Source organism: Dreissena polymorpha, chromosome 2 (assembly GCF_020536995.1).
Source record: "Dreissena polymorpha isolate Duluth1 chromosome 2, UMN_Dpol_1.0, whole genome shotgun sequence".
In the NCBI taxonomy this organism is placed as follows: Eukaryota; Metazoa; Mollusca; class Bivalvia; order Myida; family Dreissenidae; genus Dreissena; species Dreissena polymorpha.
This window is the reverse complement of record NC_068356.1, coordinates 152,343,970-152,363,236: the sequence shown is the minus strand read 5'-3', so window position 1 is coordinate 152,363,236 and position 19,267 is coordinate 152,343,970. Positions and strand designations below refer to the sequence as shown.

Sequence of the window (19,267 nt, the reverse complement as noted above, 5' to 3'; positions counted from 1 at the left end):
ATTTAATGTCATTTAAAACCTTATGATGGCATATACAGCATATTTGTCCTTGTTAAGGCCATATAGAGTTAATGTGTTAGTAGTTGAGACTACCAATCGGCAATCCTATATGTTCGTCAGTTCGCGTTGCTTAAGCAGCAGACCTTCTCCCTCAAATTAATCTAATTTTGTCAAACTGAGATATGTAGTAATTACATTTTTTTTTGAAGAACTAGAAATTCACCACGTTTGATGAGTACACTCATTCCATAACGAAATATTTGAACAAGACTGATGAAATCAAAACAACTAATATTCAATTATATTATATTAACATAAATTCCATTTGCACTCTAGAACACGTTGTCTGACCTCAGATTCATGCCGAAAGGTTTATTAAACAACATATAAACATTTTCGAGATTAAAGACTAAAGTTGATGACGATAAACAAAGCCCATCACACATTTACTTTATAACTGATAAAAACAAAACATACCATCAAAATAAATCAATGAAACCTTGTTATCGCCTAACTTTTGCTTTACGTAGTCGCGAGAAACTATTTCTTCAAACAACTTTTTGAACATCGGTCCAATGTTCTCTTTGGTGGCGGTACTGATGCCAGCAAAGTCGGTCTCCATCGTCTGAAGGCAGGTCATCGGAGTGCAGTACTCCGCGGGGAACCATCGCCTTACCTAGAGAAGGACACAATAGTAGTTAATGTACATGCGTACAATATATCTGATAAGGGACCACAGAAGTGGGCAGTTATCTGCGCGCGAGGAGCCTTCACCCTACATGGAGACAGGACAAAGTTAAAGAACATGTACATACGATAAAATATAACTGTAAGGCAACTCCAGAGGTGTGCAGAATCCATGATGAACCATCGCCTTACCTGGAGAAGGAAACAGTTGTAGAACAAGTATATGCAAAAATATATCTGATAAGAAACTACAGAAGTGGACAGTAGTCCGTGCGCGGGGAGCCATCGTCCTACCTGGAGACAGGACTAAGTTGTAGAACATCTACATGCGCAAAATTAAACTTAAACGGACCTAGAGAGGTCTATGTAAACGAATATCAGACGTTGACAGGAAACTTTTTTCGAGTTTCATTATTCGCATATTTATATATTCATGTGATATATCAAACATTAAAGTAAAGTGCAAATCTAGCAGTTATTTTTAATGGGATTGACTAAGCTTTAAATCATATAAGGATTTGTAAGTACTAAATATTAAAGTTGAATTGAAGTATACATACATTAATTATATAATGGGTTCAAATCCTATGGACTTGTTTTATGTGGAGGTTATATTCTCCATATTCAAACAACAATGTACTAGCGGAAAATAAATAGAAGAAGGACATTCCGGGAGAAACACAATCGCTTTAGCTTGTAAGTGAGGTCAAAACTTAACGGCTTCTAATTGTGCACATATTCTGACAAAAAGCTCAAATACTCATGTACCCCAGTTTTATTTCCAAAACCTACTAACGTTCGCACTATGGTGGGGAAATGTGTATCAGGTTGTACACAGGTACATTCTGTTTCACAAAATCATATGAACCCCTGCAACGGACGTTGGTGTTTACAAACAAGCGAAAGCTCGTCTGTGTCTGACATCAAAGTTGGTTTGAAACTAAAAGGCGCTACTTCAATGCTATAAGTTGGCCTTGAAGATAATCTGTACTGCTACTGTTTGACGGCGTATTATTTTCAAAGCATATATGTTTCGCATACAAGTTGCCTAGATCTTATGTGCAATGTGATGTATTGGCCAAATGGTTATGTAGCGATAACAACACATTTACTACGAAAATATGTAAAAACTTGTGAACACTTCAAACGTAATAAATTAAAAATGAACATGCTAATAGAAAGTTGACATAATCGTTCAATCAATATGCGCATGATGTTCTGTTTTTTCCCATTACTTTTTACTATGTTGCTATGAAGTTCATGATTTTTACAATGAAATGTTTCGAGAGGTTTGGAACTCCTGAAAACCGAGTTTAATCCCCTAATGCTTTGCTTGGACCGTTCCAAAGCGTTCTTCCCAGTTGTACTAATTTCTATGTATGTGTGTAATATTTATCATATGTGCTTCACGTCATACCGTTTAGTAATTTGTTCCTTTCATGAAATAAATGGCCATTATTCAGTTGCTCTCCTGCTATGGCAGTTAAAATTTCAAATTAAATGTGTTTAACATACTAAATTTAAATAGTGTTTTTCCATAACTGAACGTGTTTTTAGATAGATAACCTCTTCCATATAATATAAAACAAAAATACTTATTAGTATCATATAATATCAGTTGGTCATCAAGTTTTACTTAAATAAAAAAAAAAACAGCAGTATACCAGTTTTATAATATACCTTTTTATCTGGATTGGAATTGTCCGCAAATTCATAAACGTTCAGGTTAAAAGGCCTGCCTTTCTGTCCTCCAAAACCGTTGGTAGTTGTCTGAAACTTGCCTGTATGCGTCATCTTGCGATTCATGGCACTAAACAACATAGTATAACACTTAAATAAGACTGCAACAAAATAATAAACAAACAAGGTTTTATTAAATTTGATTGAGAAAAAGACCAACACAAGAGTTTACTCGACAATATTGTGATTCACTTATAAAGGCTCCTTACTTGTTTAAAATATATATGAAACACAATTTTGTTTATATGTGAAGACATATTGTTTGCTTTGAAATCATGATAATAAGACACGGCATCATTGAATGAACAAGATGATGTATAATGTTTGTTTATAAAAAGATTTGGTTTATTATTCACCGTTCGCTCGCGAGATCGTGTAGCTGCTTTTCGGTATCGCATGATTTCACCCAGACTACAATCAATTTTCTTATACAGCCACATTCGACGTTTTTCTGTCTCAGAAAAATTTGGATTGTCTTGTCCAAATCTGCAAAGTTAAATATTGTTAATCAATATTATGTATTATTTACATTCAATATATTGTGCTGTGTCCTGCGCCATTTAAAAGAAACAACATGATTAGTATATTTTGATTGTGGCAAGAACGTAACTGCCACACAGTTTGACACAACATTCATGTACTTACACGTCAGAACTAACTCACAAATAAACAACACTAACTGATATCGATACCCTTATACGGTCCGAAGTCTAAAGCGGTTTAAGGAGAACCAAACCAATACATTATCCCAAGTTACTTACAAAACAATCAAGTATGTTACTATCGACCAATATCAGTGATATCGATGTTTTGAAGCCGAAATAGTTGTAAAAATTTTGATCGTTTCTATTCATAAGACTAATGTGTTTATTTGCATCGTAGCAGGACATAATACTGGCATAATAATAATATATATGGGATACGTGTGAAAGCTTTTACTATGAAACAATAATATATAAATGGTAAATTGATTACATATATTTACCTAGCATAAATAGATAAAAGCATCGCCTTATGAAAGAAGCTCTAAATCAAATAAAGCCCATTTCTATAACATAGAGTCGATTGTGGTGATTTGAATTATTTTTTATGTCGACAGCGTAGACTGTAAGACTAAATCTTAATTTTAAAATACATATGGTTAAAAAATCCAAATATTGCAATTGAAACGACACGAGTCATTCTGGTTACAACGGACAAAGCGCACAGATTGCAACAAATGTTGACTTAAAGAACACAAAAATCGATTAAAAAATAAATGATTATAAAGTCCATGTTAAACTCACCGCTGGTAAGTGTGATCATCAGATAGTTTATGAAATATGCCCAGCATAAACCAGGAACGACATTTCCTGCGGGAAGTTGTCTGCCAATATCGACAGGATATCCTGTAAATGAAGTTATACAATATTCACCTAATTATAAATCATATTAAATTAAACCCAAGCACAATACTTTTATTTAAACAGTTATTGAGCGGAAATATTTAACCTTTTTATAGCAGCAGTGACCTGTACCCCAATTGCGCCAAATGCAATCCTCTCTTAATAAGCCATCCTTACTTTAGCGCAAAATGTTTATACATGTTTGGCAACAGTGACCTTGAATTGACAAAACTGGACCCAAATTCAAGTTCATTCTCGATTTGCAGGAAAGCTAGAAATCAGGAGCTGTTTGACGCAAACATTTGCCTGAATTTGCAAAGAACAGAAAGTAAATAAGGGGCATATATCTGGTAAATGGCAGGTCAAAGTTATGGCCTATGTGACCTCGCATGAACATTATAGATTCGAAAACATGTCTGATGTATCGATAAAATATATATAGCAGTCAAATTTCACGCAACACATAACTTAAATTTTATAGGAACATAAAGGGGGTTCTATCGTGCTTAAGGCAAACCAACGTTATAGGTATTGGTAAGTGCATATGTATAAAGATGTTGAAATCATGATTTCAATATGTGTAGCGAATACAAAGATATTGAGTAGTAACACGCAAAAATTAACATAATTTTATGGAAGTACACAAAGGGCATAATTCTGCTTATTTGCCAGTCAGAACATATTGGTCAGTGCTGAACACATCGGTGAAGTTTCAATGTATACATGTAGTAGAAACATTTATATTTAGAACTTGCAGGTTTATCTGAATCATATGTTTTAATGAAAAAGGGGGGAGGCAGTATTATGCTAAATTGTAGATCGGAGTTTTCAAACTTGGTCCGCGACCTCAAAAGTTTATAACGATCTGATGGAATACACGATACGTGTTGTAGAAACAGTGGAAATTTTGCACATTTACTTTAACAACAACATTACTATGAAACTATTAATTGTATATGCTTACTAAGACAAACATTACCTGAAACTGTCCGTACAATTCGTTTCGTGTATGATGTATCGCCCACCGCTTTAGCTCTGTAATACGTAACCCAACGAAAACATTGGGGCACATCTGAGATTTCCACTTCACCACGGAGTACCAGCAACACTCCCAACCGTCCTTCGTCAACATCAGCAGTGATACATTTCAACATATTAAATGAAGTCTCACTGCTTTCTAATGACGCCTTCGACACTACAAATACGATCCAGCCTTCTCTATTGTCACCCCCAGAGAGTATAGATTCTCCTGGTAGATTTGTTTTATTTGGAATATGATGTATATCCAACTCATTTCGAATCTCGTCTAGCATATCGAGGTCGGTTGAAGAGTTGTATAGATAAACACTCTTTAAATAATAATAAACAACATATTGATTATCAGATCAATACACATAGTTAAAATGAACTATTCAATTTTACAGACATTATGGTAAGTTTAATATAATAACAAACACAGTCCTTGCGCACAAAATACATATCTTCACATTCTCAGATAATCTGAATTAAAGAAGTATACTGCAGTCCTTATAGTTGTTGTCAAAATTGTGTAAAATGCATGGACTAATTGTTAGCAACTTACGATGTACATGTTTTGCTTAATAATTGCAAAAACGCTTATTCAAATGTTTTTTGTTGTTGTTTACGTTTATAATCTTAGTAGTTTGATTGTTTGATAGACTTTTATTGACCATTTTACGTGTACTTTTACCTTATAAATTCTAAGCAGAATAATTAAGTAACAAAAGCATAATCCAGAGCATGGAGCTTGCATTATAAAGTCGTGGATAGTTGTGAACTCTTAATTAAAAACATGTCGATAAATATAATAAGTCGTCTGTTTCTTTAAACGCCATGTTTAAACTCAATGATAAGGAAACTATAATTATTGTTTCGTATTCTATGTCTTTTATATAACACTAGGGTATCGATGATTTTAGGTTGTGTATTTTTGAAACTCGTTGGTGAGAGATTATTTTAACAGCACTCTGGGAAAACCGGGCTTAATGCATGTGTGTTAAGTGTCGTACCACTAGCGACGACAATTTCCACTTTCATGGAATCTTTCGTTTGAATAAGGTCTCTCCTGAACAACAATCCAGTTTAGGCGAAAAGTGTCGTCCATGACTAGCCTGTGAGACTTGAGATAATAATCCCGAGAAACCTCCAATGTTTTTCTTTGCATTGGCAGTATTAAAATTTTATAATAAATTAACACAGAAGAAGTAATAAATTACGTTTGATAAAGTATGGTCGTTATTATAATAATGCATTATATGGTAACACGAATTAATAGAAAACAAAACACAGTGAAACTTACCGAGAGTTTAGTTGTCGCTTGATTTGGTCCATGAGGTTGTAAATTTCCCGGCAGACTATTTGCTAGCGACTTCGCAACTTTGAACAGTGCAGACGGAAGGTCAGCCTCGTCTTCAATACATACTCAAACGAGTCATATAATAAACATATACATTGTATACCATCTACATATATATCTTGCATTTGGTGAGTGATCAAAAGTGTAGTTTACGAATCGTGCCTTTACAGAAACAATATGTTCAAGAATAGCGTAGTTTTCTATGACAACCGGTTCAATAAATACTACCTCGCCGCATCATTATGTTCCCTCTCGGTTGCTTTACATACATAAACAAAATAACGATCATAGCTTTACTGTCGACTTGCCCAAATGTATAGTATATTCAGTTTCAACTTAAGAGTTTTCTCTGTATTTTAGTTTTGATTTTGGTGTCTTTCCTATTGATTTAAAATACTAACGTTACTTCTTAAAAAACTTTTTATTAAGACGAACATTGTTTTCTCTTGTTCAATCAAGCTTTATATTCAATTTCAACATCCATGCAGTGGCAGCCGTTATAATCAGCTCATGGACTGCCATGTTTTGCCAATGATACAAACTCATAAAATAAAAGGACACTAGGGAAAAGATCAAACGTGTACACGATTAATAATGTAAATACTTTAAGTTTTAACTAAACGTTATTCAACTGAATACAATGTATGAGTTTAAAAGGTAAAACTCTAAAACAATTACATTTTGAATGGAAATATATCGTTTAACTCAATATGCTATATTAAGATGCGGCTTTTTATTTATTGTATGTAGTGTTATATGATATGTTGTTCCATACGTAATTGATGTATTTTAAAAGTCACCTTTGCAAGTGACGATTTGGACAATATCATTCCATCGCTTCGCATCCAGAATTTGTTGGTAGGACTGGCAGAAGCGCTGTTGTTCAAGTTGGACATCTATTTTACCCAGATGATTCTGTGCAAGATGCGAGATGGCGGTCAGAACGGTCGGGACCTGGGCACAGACGTGGTACTCCTCCTGAAAACGTTACCAATTTTTTTGTGACCGCTATATAAAGCCTTTAAAAATAAGCTAAAACAATTTAGTTTTTCAAATGTTCCTGAAAGAGACACCACATGTTATTTTAATGTACCAAAATAAAACTTTCTGGTTCTGTTCGTGGAATGCTTTGTACATACCATATATCTAAATAGTCGGCAAGTTGTATTGTCTCATCAAGTCAGAGCTGGTCCTTTTTGTTTAAATATAGATATGTTCTGATAATGTTAACATCTTTCATTTTCCTGATATAGCTCATGCTTTGTCTTGAAATTCGCAGTTCGTTTTATGATCATGAAATACAAGCACGTCGCGATTTTAAAATGGTCATTTTAACAATATTTATATTAATAATAATATCTGATATTAACCTTCTACTTTTTACAAACGTTATCCATGCTACAAAGTCCCAAGAATACCAACCGGAGTAATTGCACTGATTAAACAAATACTCATTTAAAAAAAGTACTAAGTTATGTTCAACGTATATGTCAAATGTACACATTTATAATCATGGTTTTGTTGTTCAAAACTTATAAACATGTAATAAAGTAAAAGAAAGTAATCAGCATGTAAGTAAAATGCGAAATAACATTTTAGTATAGCTTAGTGAGTTGGACAATAGCTTAACTTTAAGCACAATGAATACAATATTTAAAAGCTGTCTTATATTTACAGTTCCACATTTAATTCGATATACGGTCGCCTTGTAGGTTCTTTGTTTATCGGCATGAACCCGTTTGAATTCCAGTTCATCCCCTTTGTCATGGGAAATTACTATTTCTCCTTCTGAATCATCTGCCGTAACAAGGTCCTGTGGAACGTTGCAGTCTTCTGGCACAATTAGCAGGAATTTCCTGACCAATTTTTTATTTGTCTTAAAGTACTTGATCAGCTCTGAAGGATGAAAAAATTTCCACATGATAGAAAATGCAGTTTAAGTGTCGCCTTATAATATTAATTTTCCGAACACATATAATTACAATTAACACCTATAGCATCACGAGGAGGGAAATCAAAAACATGGTTTCGAGGTCCTTCACTTCTTCTGATCAATAGACCAAACATAAGAAACAAGAACTAAGCACGTGACCAAAGCAATCACCTATGAAAACGACTGTGTTCACAGCCTGGGAATGCCAAGCCACCTTTAATTGCAATATGTACATAGCTTGAAGATCAATAGTTATCAAAGCCTTATAGAGACGTCCGTAAGAAATGAATATGAATAAACAATAACTTAAAATACAAAAACGAAAATAAAGTTTTAAAAACATTTTAGTATGTTCAATATAGATTTACAATTAGTTATTGTGTAAATTTTCCGAAGTTTATTTAACTTTATAACAAAATTGTTGACAGAAGGGCAGTTCTCAATGGTACTGACAGGCGTGTGTTCCAACATGCAATGTTGTACAATCAAATACACATACCTTCAGCAACAAATCCCATGAAGCCAGACACATGGGAATACACCAAGCCGAAGTGCACGTTGCCAGCCGGAAGTAAATTCGTCAAACGCAAAGGACCTACACATAAATTAAATGTAATATACAGTTAACATCCAAATACTGATTTTGTAACATTCCACTATCTCACTGTAAACACGTCCTACTCCTTTCAACTACTACTACTACTACTACTACTACTACTACTACTACTACTACTACTACTACTACTACTACTACTACTACTACTACTACGTCTACTACTACTACTACTACTACTACTACTACTACTACTACTACTACTACTACTACTACTACTACTACTATTACTTCTTATACTACCAATACTATTTTTACTGTTACTACTAATAATATTACAATTACTCTACTCTTACATTTTCTATTACTACAATTCTTTCTATTAATACATCAATACTACTTTAACTACTACGCGCAAAATTCCTTGCCAACTTTTGTTATTATTGTCGTTTCTGCCATTACTCAAGTTTACGTGAATATAAGCACACTAAATAAAGGTCATAGACTTACATTTCAATCGCTTTAAAAGACTGTCGGTTCCTTTCCAAGTATTCAAGTCAAAAAATTGGCTTGGTGTCAAAGACAGCAATCCAGATTTCAAGAATCTGACATCGTCCATGCTGGCCTCTTTATAGGCTATATACAGTCGCATGTGTTTTTCAAACATAATATTTTCTAGCGATGACAAAGCTGCAAAATTGAACAATCCTTTCTGAGCTGATTTATTTGTTACAAAGATGATTATTCGGCCAGTCTTGTGAATGCACTCTTGTAAAGATTTAACAATAGAGGTCCCTGGTAAGCATGTTTCATTATCAGTTTGACATGTTCGTTTGCAAATGCGAAATTTCAATTCGTGTGCCTCTGCACCGTTTCCGTCCTCACTGTTGTAAAATATAAAAGTAGATGTATTTTCTCCGCTCGCCATGATTTCGAGCACAGTATTTAACAAACTCAAACTCAACTATAACATATTTATCTTCACTCCTTGGGTCACTTTCGGTTTATATACATGATATACATGGGTTTCGATTTACATTTGCTTTGCATTCAATAACTGTATTTAGTCAATCTTACAACGATATATTACATTAAAACAATAATAACGTATTTAACTGATATGATTTTCCCGCCAAGAAATTACATTCCACACACTATTGTCATAACCGAAATATATAAAACGTCCATTATATTTTGATATATCACATCACAATTTGTTGCAAATGCTTTATCGAAGATAGTGGTTTTCCGATTGAAACTAAAATCGAAACTAAACGTAAAATGCGCGAGGTTATTTCCCAATTATACGCATGTAAAAGGGGTATTCACCACTTATAAATATATTCTATTTTGGGAACAAGGCGGGATTTGGTTTATCAATATTTGCACTGAAACAACACGGTTTTATGCATTCAGCTTGTTTAATTCGTACTGTTTGAACAATAATTTAGCGCATGAAAGAATTAATTTTTATTCAACGTGTTACTAAGTCACTTCAGCATATTTATGTTTTAAACCTGTAATGCACTTCGTGTAAATTCGGCTTATTTTACACATTTCGTCATTCCGAACGGTCTCTGAGTAGTGCGTAAAACTACGATAGTATTGTCAAAATAAAACAAAGATACATCTAATACGTATCACGCAACTTTACAACTTTACATCGAGAGATTTCGGGTTTAATTACAGCGCCGTGCGTTTTTCAATGTTATTTTTATATTTTGATATTAATATTAATTATGGCATATTAAAAAACCTATTAAAGTAAAATATATAATATAATGACACTGAAAAGAACTATTATTTTTCAAGTATCAATTTCTCTTGTCTTACAAATGATACAAAACGTAGTTTAGATTAGCCTATTTAGTTTAAATATTCCACACTGATGTGTGTAGGTACCATATAAACATATTGTATGTTACGATATTATTTGATTATGAACTATTCATCAGTGTCACATATTTAAACTTATATATGGAAACTATCCACGTATGTGTATCGATGTTTTGGAGAGCAATATGACATTATATATATAAATATAAACTTTTTTAGGCCGAAATGCTTTTGTTTACAAATAATGTACTACATAATATTTATACTTCATCAGTTTATGATAGTTGTCTATAAACGCGATATATTTCATCAGTTTATGCAACACCTCAAATGCTCAAGAATGTTTCTGGCATATTATTGTTTGCATAGCATATTTGAATCTTGTACTTTAAATTTGTGCGGTGGGACTTCAACATTTCTCTTTTTTTCGATCAATAATACATACACAAACATGTTTATGCAAATAGTTTGTATTTACCCTATGCCGTTATTATAAACTGTTTTAAAAATGACTAATGCCTAGAGATTTTTTCCCCTACTTTCTGAAGGGGAATTGTCCGTTTATATTGTCTCGATTCCACTTGTTCCATCTCATTTACTACCATGCAATCATTTATAATAATCAATCTATGTATGAATTTATACTGCATGTTTTTATTTATAAATATTCATTAAAACCAATTTTGTAAAACAATTGTTGCATACAGCGGTAAAAAAAGAGATTGATTTTTTACAACTTGGAACGTCTGAAAAACCTTAATTTCTCGGTAAATCAGTCATACAGTTTGATTTGAATGCCGATTTCCATGACAATAAAACATATATGCGAAACAAAGAACAGAACATCAAAATTGTGTATTACAGCTTTGCAACTGAAATATTAAAAGTACTTCAACGTACACTTATAAATCTCACTTTCATCTACTTGTCAGTCATCAAAATCTTCTTCCTTTTTATTAGATTTTATTATTTGTATAGTGTTTTATTTTATATTGCAGTTGTGTTTAAATTATACTTTCAGTATTATTTATAAATCAAAGTAATTGCATACGATTAAGTGTGTTACGACGTTTTTGGAAGTACTCATAATTGATACTATTAGATAATACTTTGAAAAAGATACTGGCGTGTTACTTTTGAATTTAAGTAAACTCGATTATTTCATTGTTTACATGTGTTTAATAATAACGTTTTGATAAATAGCATACATAATTAAAAAATAATATCCTTTACTTATTTCTAAAATACATACCAGTATAGCTCATGTTTTGACTTCAGATAAAGTATAACCGTAAGAAAATATGTGTCTTCTGTTTATTTAAATATGCTCGATCAAATACGTAGTGATGCGATTATTACTTTTAGGACATTTTATGGGTTATTCCAACACGAAAAACCCGAAAAGCGCATGACCAATAAAACAGTTGTGTGTAGCCTATGGAAAAAACACTAAAATGGTCACTCTGGATCAGCAGACGATTTATTTCATAAATCAATCTCTGGGTTAATGGTCGCCATCTTTCGAACTACTTTCAAAAGTACAACAACAACAATAACAGTAGAAGACCATTTTAATTGCGAAAAGTTGAAAAATTGAGTATATCACTGTACATGTGTCACGGTTGTTAAGTGAAATAGTGTTATTTTCAACTGTGTATGAAGCATGTGAACTGGTAGTGGAATAACCGAATTGTTGGTGGAAATGGAATTTAGAAATATATCTAATAATTCATCATCGTGTAGAATAATCATCAGCAGCATTTCTGTGGAACATTGCACTATTCAAAAAACAAGTGTTTCATAGATATGGTGCTTTTGACATAGTTCACTAACCATCAAGACTGAAATGATTCATGCACACAGGTAAAGTAAATAATTGAATTTGTGCAGAATGTTTATTTTTTACAAATTATTATTTAATTTGACCAATTTATTTTAGATTGATTGCACTGAAACTCAAAGTCTAAAGCTTAGTAAGACACGTAAGCCAGTTTTCTGAGAAGAAACAATACTTGTTCAGAGTATAGCAGGCTCATGCGGCCTCTGGTTTATTAATTTGGCCGCGGCCTTTAACCTGGGTCGCTTTGATTTCAGGTGTTTAGCCCCCATATCAACAAGGCTCTCGACCCTATATGTAGTTATTCATATTGTTTAAAGATTTTGAGAACCCTCACTCGGTGCCAGTGGGGATAAAACAGGGACCTTCTTATAGCTAGATGAATGCATCAAATATGCCAGCAACACTTTATAATCAATAACTTTATCATTGATGATTCTGTTCTTTTAACTACATTACTAATTTACCAAAACAATGTGAAACACATTTTTATGCCCCAAAGGAGGGCATATAGTGATCGCACTGTCCGTCTGTCTATCCGTCACACTTTGTATTTAGGTTTCGAAAAAATGCTCATAACTTCTATGTCGCTTCAGATGTAACATTCATATTTGGTATGCATGTGTATATGGACAAGGCCTTCCCATACACACACAAATTTTTACCCCTTTGACCTTGAACTTAGGGTCGGCTTTTAGGTTTTGAAAAATGCTCATAACTTCTATTAAAGCGTTTATCGGGGGCGTATGTCATCCTACGGAGACAGCTCTTGTTTTTGCTACTGTCCTCTGCACAAACCATGATATATCTGCATATATGCATCCAACCAAATCAGTAAAACTATTTGTCACTTAATTACAGTAAACTTATTGCATGTTAACTTTTCAACAATATATATATATATATACATGTATATATAATTATATATAACAGATCTTGAAAAAAACTCACATCAAACTTCAAATTGTTTTAGTAAATTATAGGCTTTAATTGGCATTGTGACATTGACACCACTCATGCATGCGACTATACAATTATACAACTATGGAGCACATTATTTATGAGAAATTCCAATACATCAACATATCGTCTCAGATTTAAGGCAGATAATCTAGTGCTTTTTGCTGCCATTTTTACTATTACACATTTTTTCATTTTATGTTATGATGCATTGATCTTGTTTCTAAATTAACCAAGCAATCATGTTAAACTTTTGAAGAAAGATGTTGTCTGATAAATATAGAAAATATAATCACTACAAAGTGAACAAAATTCATTTGAATACTGTGACCAACAACGATTTGCCAAAGAGCAATTCAGATCATGATTTAAATTAAATACAAGTAATATGAAAGTCTGCCTATTGGATCCCAGTTAAGACTTATTTGACAAATCTGCACATTAATTTTCCCTTAGCCATGTATAATTGGGGACTAAATACCATCAAGTCATGTAAAAAGGAGCAGGGTATAGCACGCTACTATTGATCTCTTGAGCTTTCACAAGAATTTTACGGGTAATTTTCATACAACAAATGATATTATGTAGTGTAATGATAAAGCATTATGAGCACAAATTATATCTCTTACATCTCTTACTAGTGGTGCAAAAATCATTTAAGTGTCACATTTCAAAAGAAAATTTATATAAAAAGGTATTATTAATTGTTAAAACGTAATAAAAGGTTATTTCAATTCACTAAAGCATTTAATTACAAGAACAAGTGCATTTTATGTCCATTACAATACATGTAACAGTATTGGCATTGTATGTATCTGCATTTGATGTGCATTTAATACACTTAAAAATGCAGACAAGACACACTTCTAACAGAAACAAATGTATTTTTTTTCTGTATTTTTCCAGCATTAATACTCTTCAAGTGTATTTTTTATCATCCCAAATACACTTTACCAGGAAAAAGGTATGTTAAAATGCATTTTTAGTTTGTTTTAAGTATATTTTCAAATGCATTAAGACACTCTTTTCTTTTGCAAAAAATGTTGAACAAAAAATTGAAAATATTTAATATACTAAAGCGTAGTAATAATATAAGTTTTGTATGAGCATCAAAAACAGTGTCAAATTCATACCAGTGCCTATTTAGTAGCAGTAGGCCTTATATGGTCTACTTGTGGTAGAATTAATGCATTTTGTATAATACAACATACATAAATTAAAAAATATAGCTGCCCATACAGTTCAATACAATGTTCAATTAACTACACTATGCAAAGTTGAAATATGACATCAAGCTTGGAATAATCTTTTCAATAATGAATAATATGCTGTTTTAATTTATAAGTGAAATAGACACTTGCATATAAAAACTGATATTAAATCAAAACTAAATGTTTAATTTGATTTTAGCTCCACTGGCCAAAGGTCCTGTGTCCATCGTGCATCCATGCATAAACTTTTCCTTTAAACATCTCCTAAACTACTGGTCCAATTCTGATGAAATTTCAAAATCTCCCGTCCATAACCATTGGGCCTAGGGCTATCAAATTTGGTATGTAGAGACATCTAATAGTCCTCTACCTAATTTGTTCAAATTATACCCCTGGGGTCAAATTTGACCCTGCCCCGGGGGTCACAAAATTGAACATATGCTTATATAGGGTATATTTTGTGAAAACTTTACAAATCTTCTCGTCCATAACCATTGGGCCTAGGGCTACCAAATTTGGTATGTAGTGGCATCTTATAGTCCTCTACCAAGTTTGTTCAAATTATGCCCCTGGGGTCAAGTTTGACCCTGCCCGAGGGTCACAAAATTGAACATATGCTTATATAAGGCCTATTTTGTGAAAACTTCAAAAAAAATTCTTGTCAATAACAATCCGGCCTAGGGCTATCAAATTTGGTATATAGTGACATCTAATAGTCCTCTACCAAATTTGTTCAAATTTAATCCCTAGGGTCAAATTTGACCCTGACCCGAGGGTCACAAAATTGAACATATGCTTATATTATGCCTACTTTGTGATAACTTAAAAAAAACTTGTCCATAACCATTAGGCCTAGGGCTACACAATTTGGTATGTAGTGACATTGTATAGTCCTCTACTTAGTTTGTTCAAATTATGCCCCAGGGGTCAAATTTGACCCTGCCCCGGGGGCCACAAAATCAATTATATGCTTATATAGTGCCTATTTTGTGAAAATTTTAAAACTCTTCTTGTCCTTAACAATAAGGCATAGGGCTACCAAATTTGGTATGTAGTGACATGTTATAGTTCTCTACCAAGTTTGTTCAAATTATGCCCCTTGGGTCAAATTTGACCCTGCCCGGGGTCACAAAACTGAACATACGCTTATATGGGGCCTATTTTGTGAAAACTTTAAAAATCTTGTTGTCCATAACCATTGGGCCTAGGGCTACCAAATTTGGTATGTAGTGACATCTAATAAACCTCTACCAAATTTGTTCAAATAATGCCTCTGGGGTCAACTTTGACCCTGCCCCGGGGGGTCACAAAATTGAATAAACGCTTTTAAAGCGCCTATTTTGTGAAATCTTTAAAAATCTTCTTGTCGAAAACCATTTGGACTATGGCTACCAAATTTGGTATGCAGTAACATTTTATAGTCTTCTACCAAGTTTGTTCAAATTATGCCCTTTGGGTCAAATTTGATCCTGACCCGCATGTCACAAAATTGAACATTATATACGCTTATATCTTGCTTATTTTGTGAAAACTTTAAAAATATTCTTGTCCTTAACTCTAGGACCTAGGGCTACCACATTTTGTATGTAGTGAGATATAGTAGTCCTCTACAAAGTTTTCCCAAATTATGCCTCTGGGGTTAAATTTGACCCAGCCCAGAAGGTCACAAAAGTGTACATGTGCTTAAATAGGGCCTATATTTAAGTATTTGCACATGCAGAGAAATTTGTTTCAGCCTTTTTTTCAGCAGTGGAGGGATACAGGGCCATCATGGCCTTCTTGTTTAAATACTCAAAAAATGAAACCGTGTTCATGCTTGCATGAACACAGTTTATAAATGCTGTCAGAATTATAAAATATGCAATTACTATAAATACAAATGCCAGGGAAAAGTGCTTTTTGTACTTAAAAATTCGAATGAATATTACAATAATACATTCTGAATACTTTAGTATGTAATTAACAGTTTTGTCTGAGAAAATCACTAAATTTTATATATTTATTCAAATTCACATAAATCATATTTCAAAAACACATCATGACTTCAAATCCTTTCACACAATACTGAAAAAAAAATGCACAGTTTCTGATTGTTATTGATTCTTTATTAATTTATACATGTACCATTTTTTAATCTTGATGCATCCTCAATTGTATAATGCACATCTTAATCTGTTTTAACAATTATAATATAAAGATTAAGGCTGACTCAGTAAAATAATAATCCATGATTTCTGCAGTACTTGCAGACAAAATAGGAATACTGCTGTGATATTATCTATCTATCTACATGTAATGGGATATTAATTTGGCTTCAATAGAAAAAATCAAAGCATACACATGTATAAAATGTGTATGTATATATTAGTTAAAATTAAATTGATTGACCATCGATACAAAGATACTATAATATATGTATGTATATATATATCCTTGTAAAACTAAAAATTAAATATGTATGTTTCTATTACATCATTTAGGACTTTTATTTTCAGACAAAGTAGAGTGAAGCTTAAAACAGTATCCAATTGTAACAGTCAATTTTAGGAAAATCAACCTTATAATTATTTTCTGTGTTGGCCAATGTCATAATTGGTATAAAATGTATATTGAACTGGAAGTTTTCTTTATTTTAAATGATAACATTTGCTTTGTCAGCCATAATTGTCACAATCAAGTGGTCTTTTTACACTGTAGTTTTCTCACTGGCTATGGGTTTGTTCTGAGAATGAGCCACACAAAGTATCGTTGGGGAGATGAGTTGTCAATTTTATGTTTATCAGTCTTTCATAATCCAGTATACCTGTAAAAAGGGAATTTGTAACTAATAATCACACAATATACACAATTAAAATTGTCTGCATTTAGATTTATTTAGTACTGCACATTAATCATTTTCCAAAAATATGTAGCAACATAACATTATATAATGCTGCAATACTAAAGTAATTTACTAATTAAAGGTCGCTGATGTGTAATGGATGTGGTGTCCACCTAATGATCTGGAGGTCACTGGTTTGATCCCCAGTGTGGGAGCATTCTTAAGAAATCTCCAAGAGACACCCAAGTACTTGTTCTAGGCCCAGGAAACGAACTCAAGAGCATTTCACATACGTGTACGTAGTTAGTACTTTAAATTTAATCGAACTAAAAATGGGTTAAAACTAACAACTGAAACCCTTATTAATACATTTTATTTTGAATCAAGCAAATGTGCAAATTCATTAAAAATAATGAGTAAAATTTAAAAATTCTACTTTAAAGTAATCATGATAATTTAGATCATTTTCAGAATATTTAATGATGATAATGATACAATTATATATTCCCTAAATGATAAAAATAAAACATGTAATGTTAATTTATGAAAAAAAACGTTTTAATTTTATCAATATCATGGTAATTACAACTAGATACAGGCAATTAGATCAGAAACGTGCATTAATTATATTAACCCATTCATGCCTAGTGTCCTGAAAAAAAGGACATTGCAAACAGCGTAGACCCAGATGAGACGCCGCATAATGCGGCGTCTCATCTGGGTCTGCGCTGTTTGCTTAAAGAAATTTCTGTAAGAAATATTCTAAATATAGAAATAAATATACCAGACAGCTCTACTTTTGGAAATAAATTGATCCAATTTAGAAGGATGGGAGAGTCCACTGGGCATAAATGGGTTAATGAACAACCCAGACATTTGTAGTGATTTATGGTCACTATTTGATTAACGTTCTATACATGACCTGTCATAAAAGGTTTTTTTTTAGCCAGTACTACAATCGGCAATGATAGTCTGTATTGCATACATATTCCAACGTCTATTATCGATTCGCTTCCTCAAACTGAACAAATATTTAATGTTTACATCGCGAAACGTAATGCATCCAGTTTCACTTTCGATTTGGTTGGTTTTGTAAACACCGTACTTTCATCTTAAAAATTGGATGATAGGGTGATTAAATAATAATGGAAAAGTAAATCACTTGGATAATATGTCAACATGCAACACAAATGAACGTTAATAGTGCTCTTAATATCAAAGTTTCGGTAAAAAGTTTGGCGCTGGTTCAACGCGCATGTATACAGCCTCATAACAATAGACTGACAACCTTTTGGGTAGTAAAGTAGTAATACAAGGCAATATGGCGACCGTTAGCCACGAGGCCTATCTTACGGAGGAATCCGAGATAGCCGATGTATCACGATTGTAAAATGGTAGGTTATCGGTAGTCAATGTGTGCACATGTGAAAACCCTCCATATCAAGATGCATTCTCGGTTTTTTTAGCATTGGATGTAAGTAATCCAAAGCTACTCCTGTTTGAAAAAATGTCACTTAACTGTATTATTAACATTTTAGAAGTTTACAGTAACAATAGAAAATACCGATATACATTAATCTATAATAACAATTATAATTGAAACCAGCACCATCAGGCGGCAGGTATCTATACGAGCTTTGCTCGGATCCAGTTAAATCGTTGTAATCAATTTTTCAAACAAATGGCATTTATGTAATTGCTCATGTTAAACTCATACATAATATAAGTCATTGTGAATACATACGGCAGTATATGTCTATTTAAAATCGCCATAGCAAAGCATGATTGAGCTCAGCATTTCTGTAGAGGTCTTTCTTGTATATTGGTTTACTTCAAAGGTCTAGTTGGCATTGAAGAATCGGACAGGATACTGGCTGAGACGCGTTCACTGAAAATATCATTATATTGTTAAACGGCCCGAGTTTGC

General features: G+C 32.9%; 2 protein-coding genes and 1 long non-coding RNA gene across 4 annotated transcripts in view; 1 reads left to right on the top strand and 2 right to left on the bottom strand.

Moving 5' to 3' along the window:
* Positions 1 to 9,945, bottom strand: part of LOC127869464 (uncharacterized) — a 239,366-nt gene extending 229,421 nt beyond the window's left edge. The window contains exons 1-10 of the mRNA XM_052412071.1: positions 9,186 to 9,945; positions 8,622 to 8,717; positions 7,865 to 8,085; positions 6,990 to 7,167; positions 6,133 to 6,242; positions 4,792 to 5,161; positions 3,714 to 3,815; positions 2,784 to 2,913; positions 2,368 to 2,497; positions 478 to 676 (exon numbers count right to left, since the gene is read on the bottom strand). Of these exons, the coding sequence (XP_052268031.1) occupies positions 478 to 676; positions 2,368 to 2,497; positions 2,784 to 2,913; positions 3,714 to 3,815; positions 4,792 to 5,161; positions 6,133 to 6,242; positions 6,990 to 7,167; positions 7,865 to 8,085; positions 8,622 to 8,717; positions 9,186 to 9,603 (1,954 nt within the window). The 5' untranslated portion in view covers positions 9,604 to 9,945. The remainder of the gene's footprint in view (positions 1 to 477; positions 677 to 2,367; positions 2,498 to 2,783; positions 2,914 to 3,713; positions 3,816 to 4,791; positions 5,162 to 6,132; positions 6,243 to 6,989; positions 7,168 to 7,864; positions 8,086 to 8,621; positions 8,718 to 9,185) is intronic.
* LOC127869465 (uncharacterized) overlaps positions 1 to 19,267 on the bottom strand; it is a 314,131-nt gene that overhangs the window by 229,421 nt on the left and 65,443 nt on the right. The window lies entirely within an intron of this gene.
* Positions 1 to 19,267, top strand: part of LOC127869500 (uncharacterized) — a 293,685-nt gene that overhangs the window by 246,782 nt on the left and 27,636 nt on the right. The window lies entirely within an intron of this gene.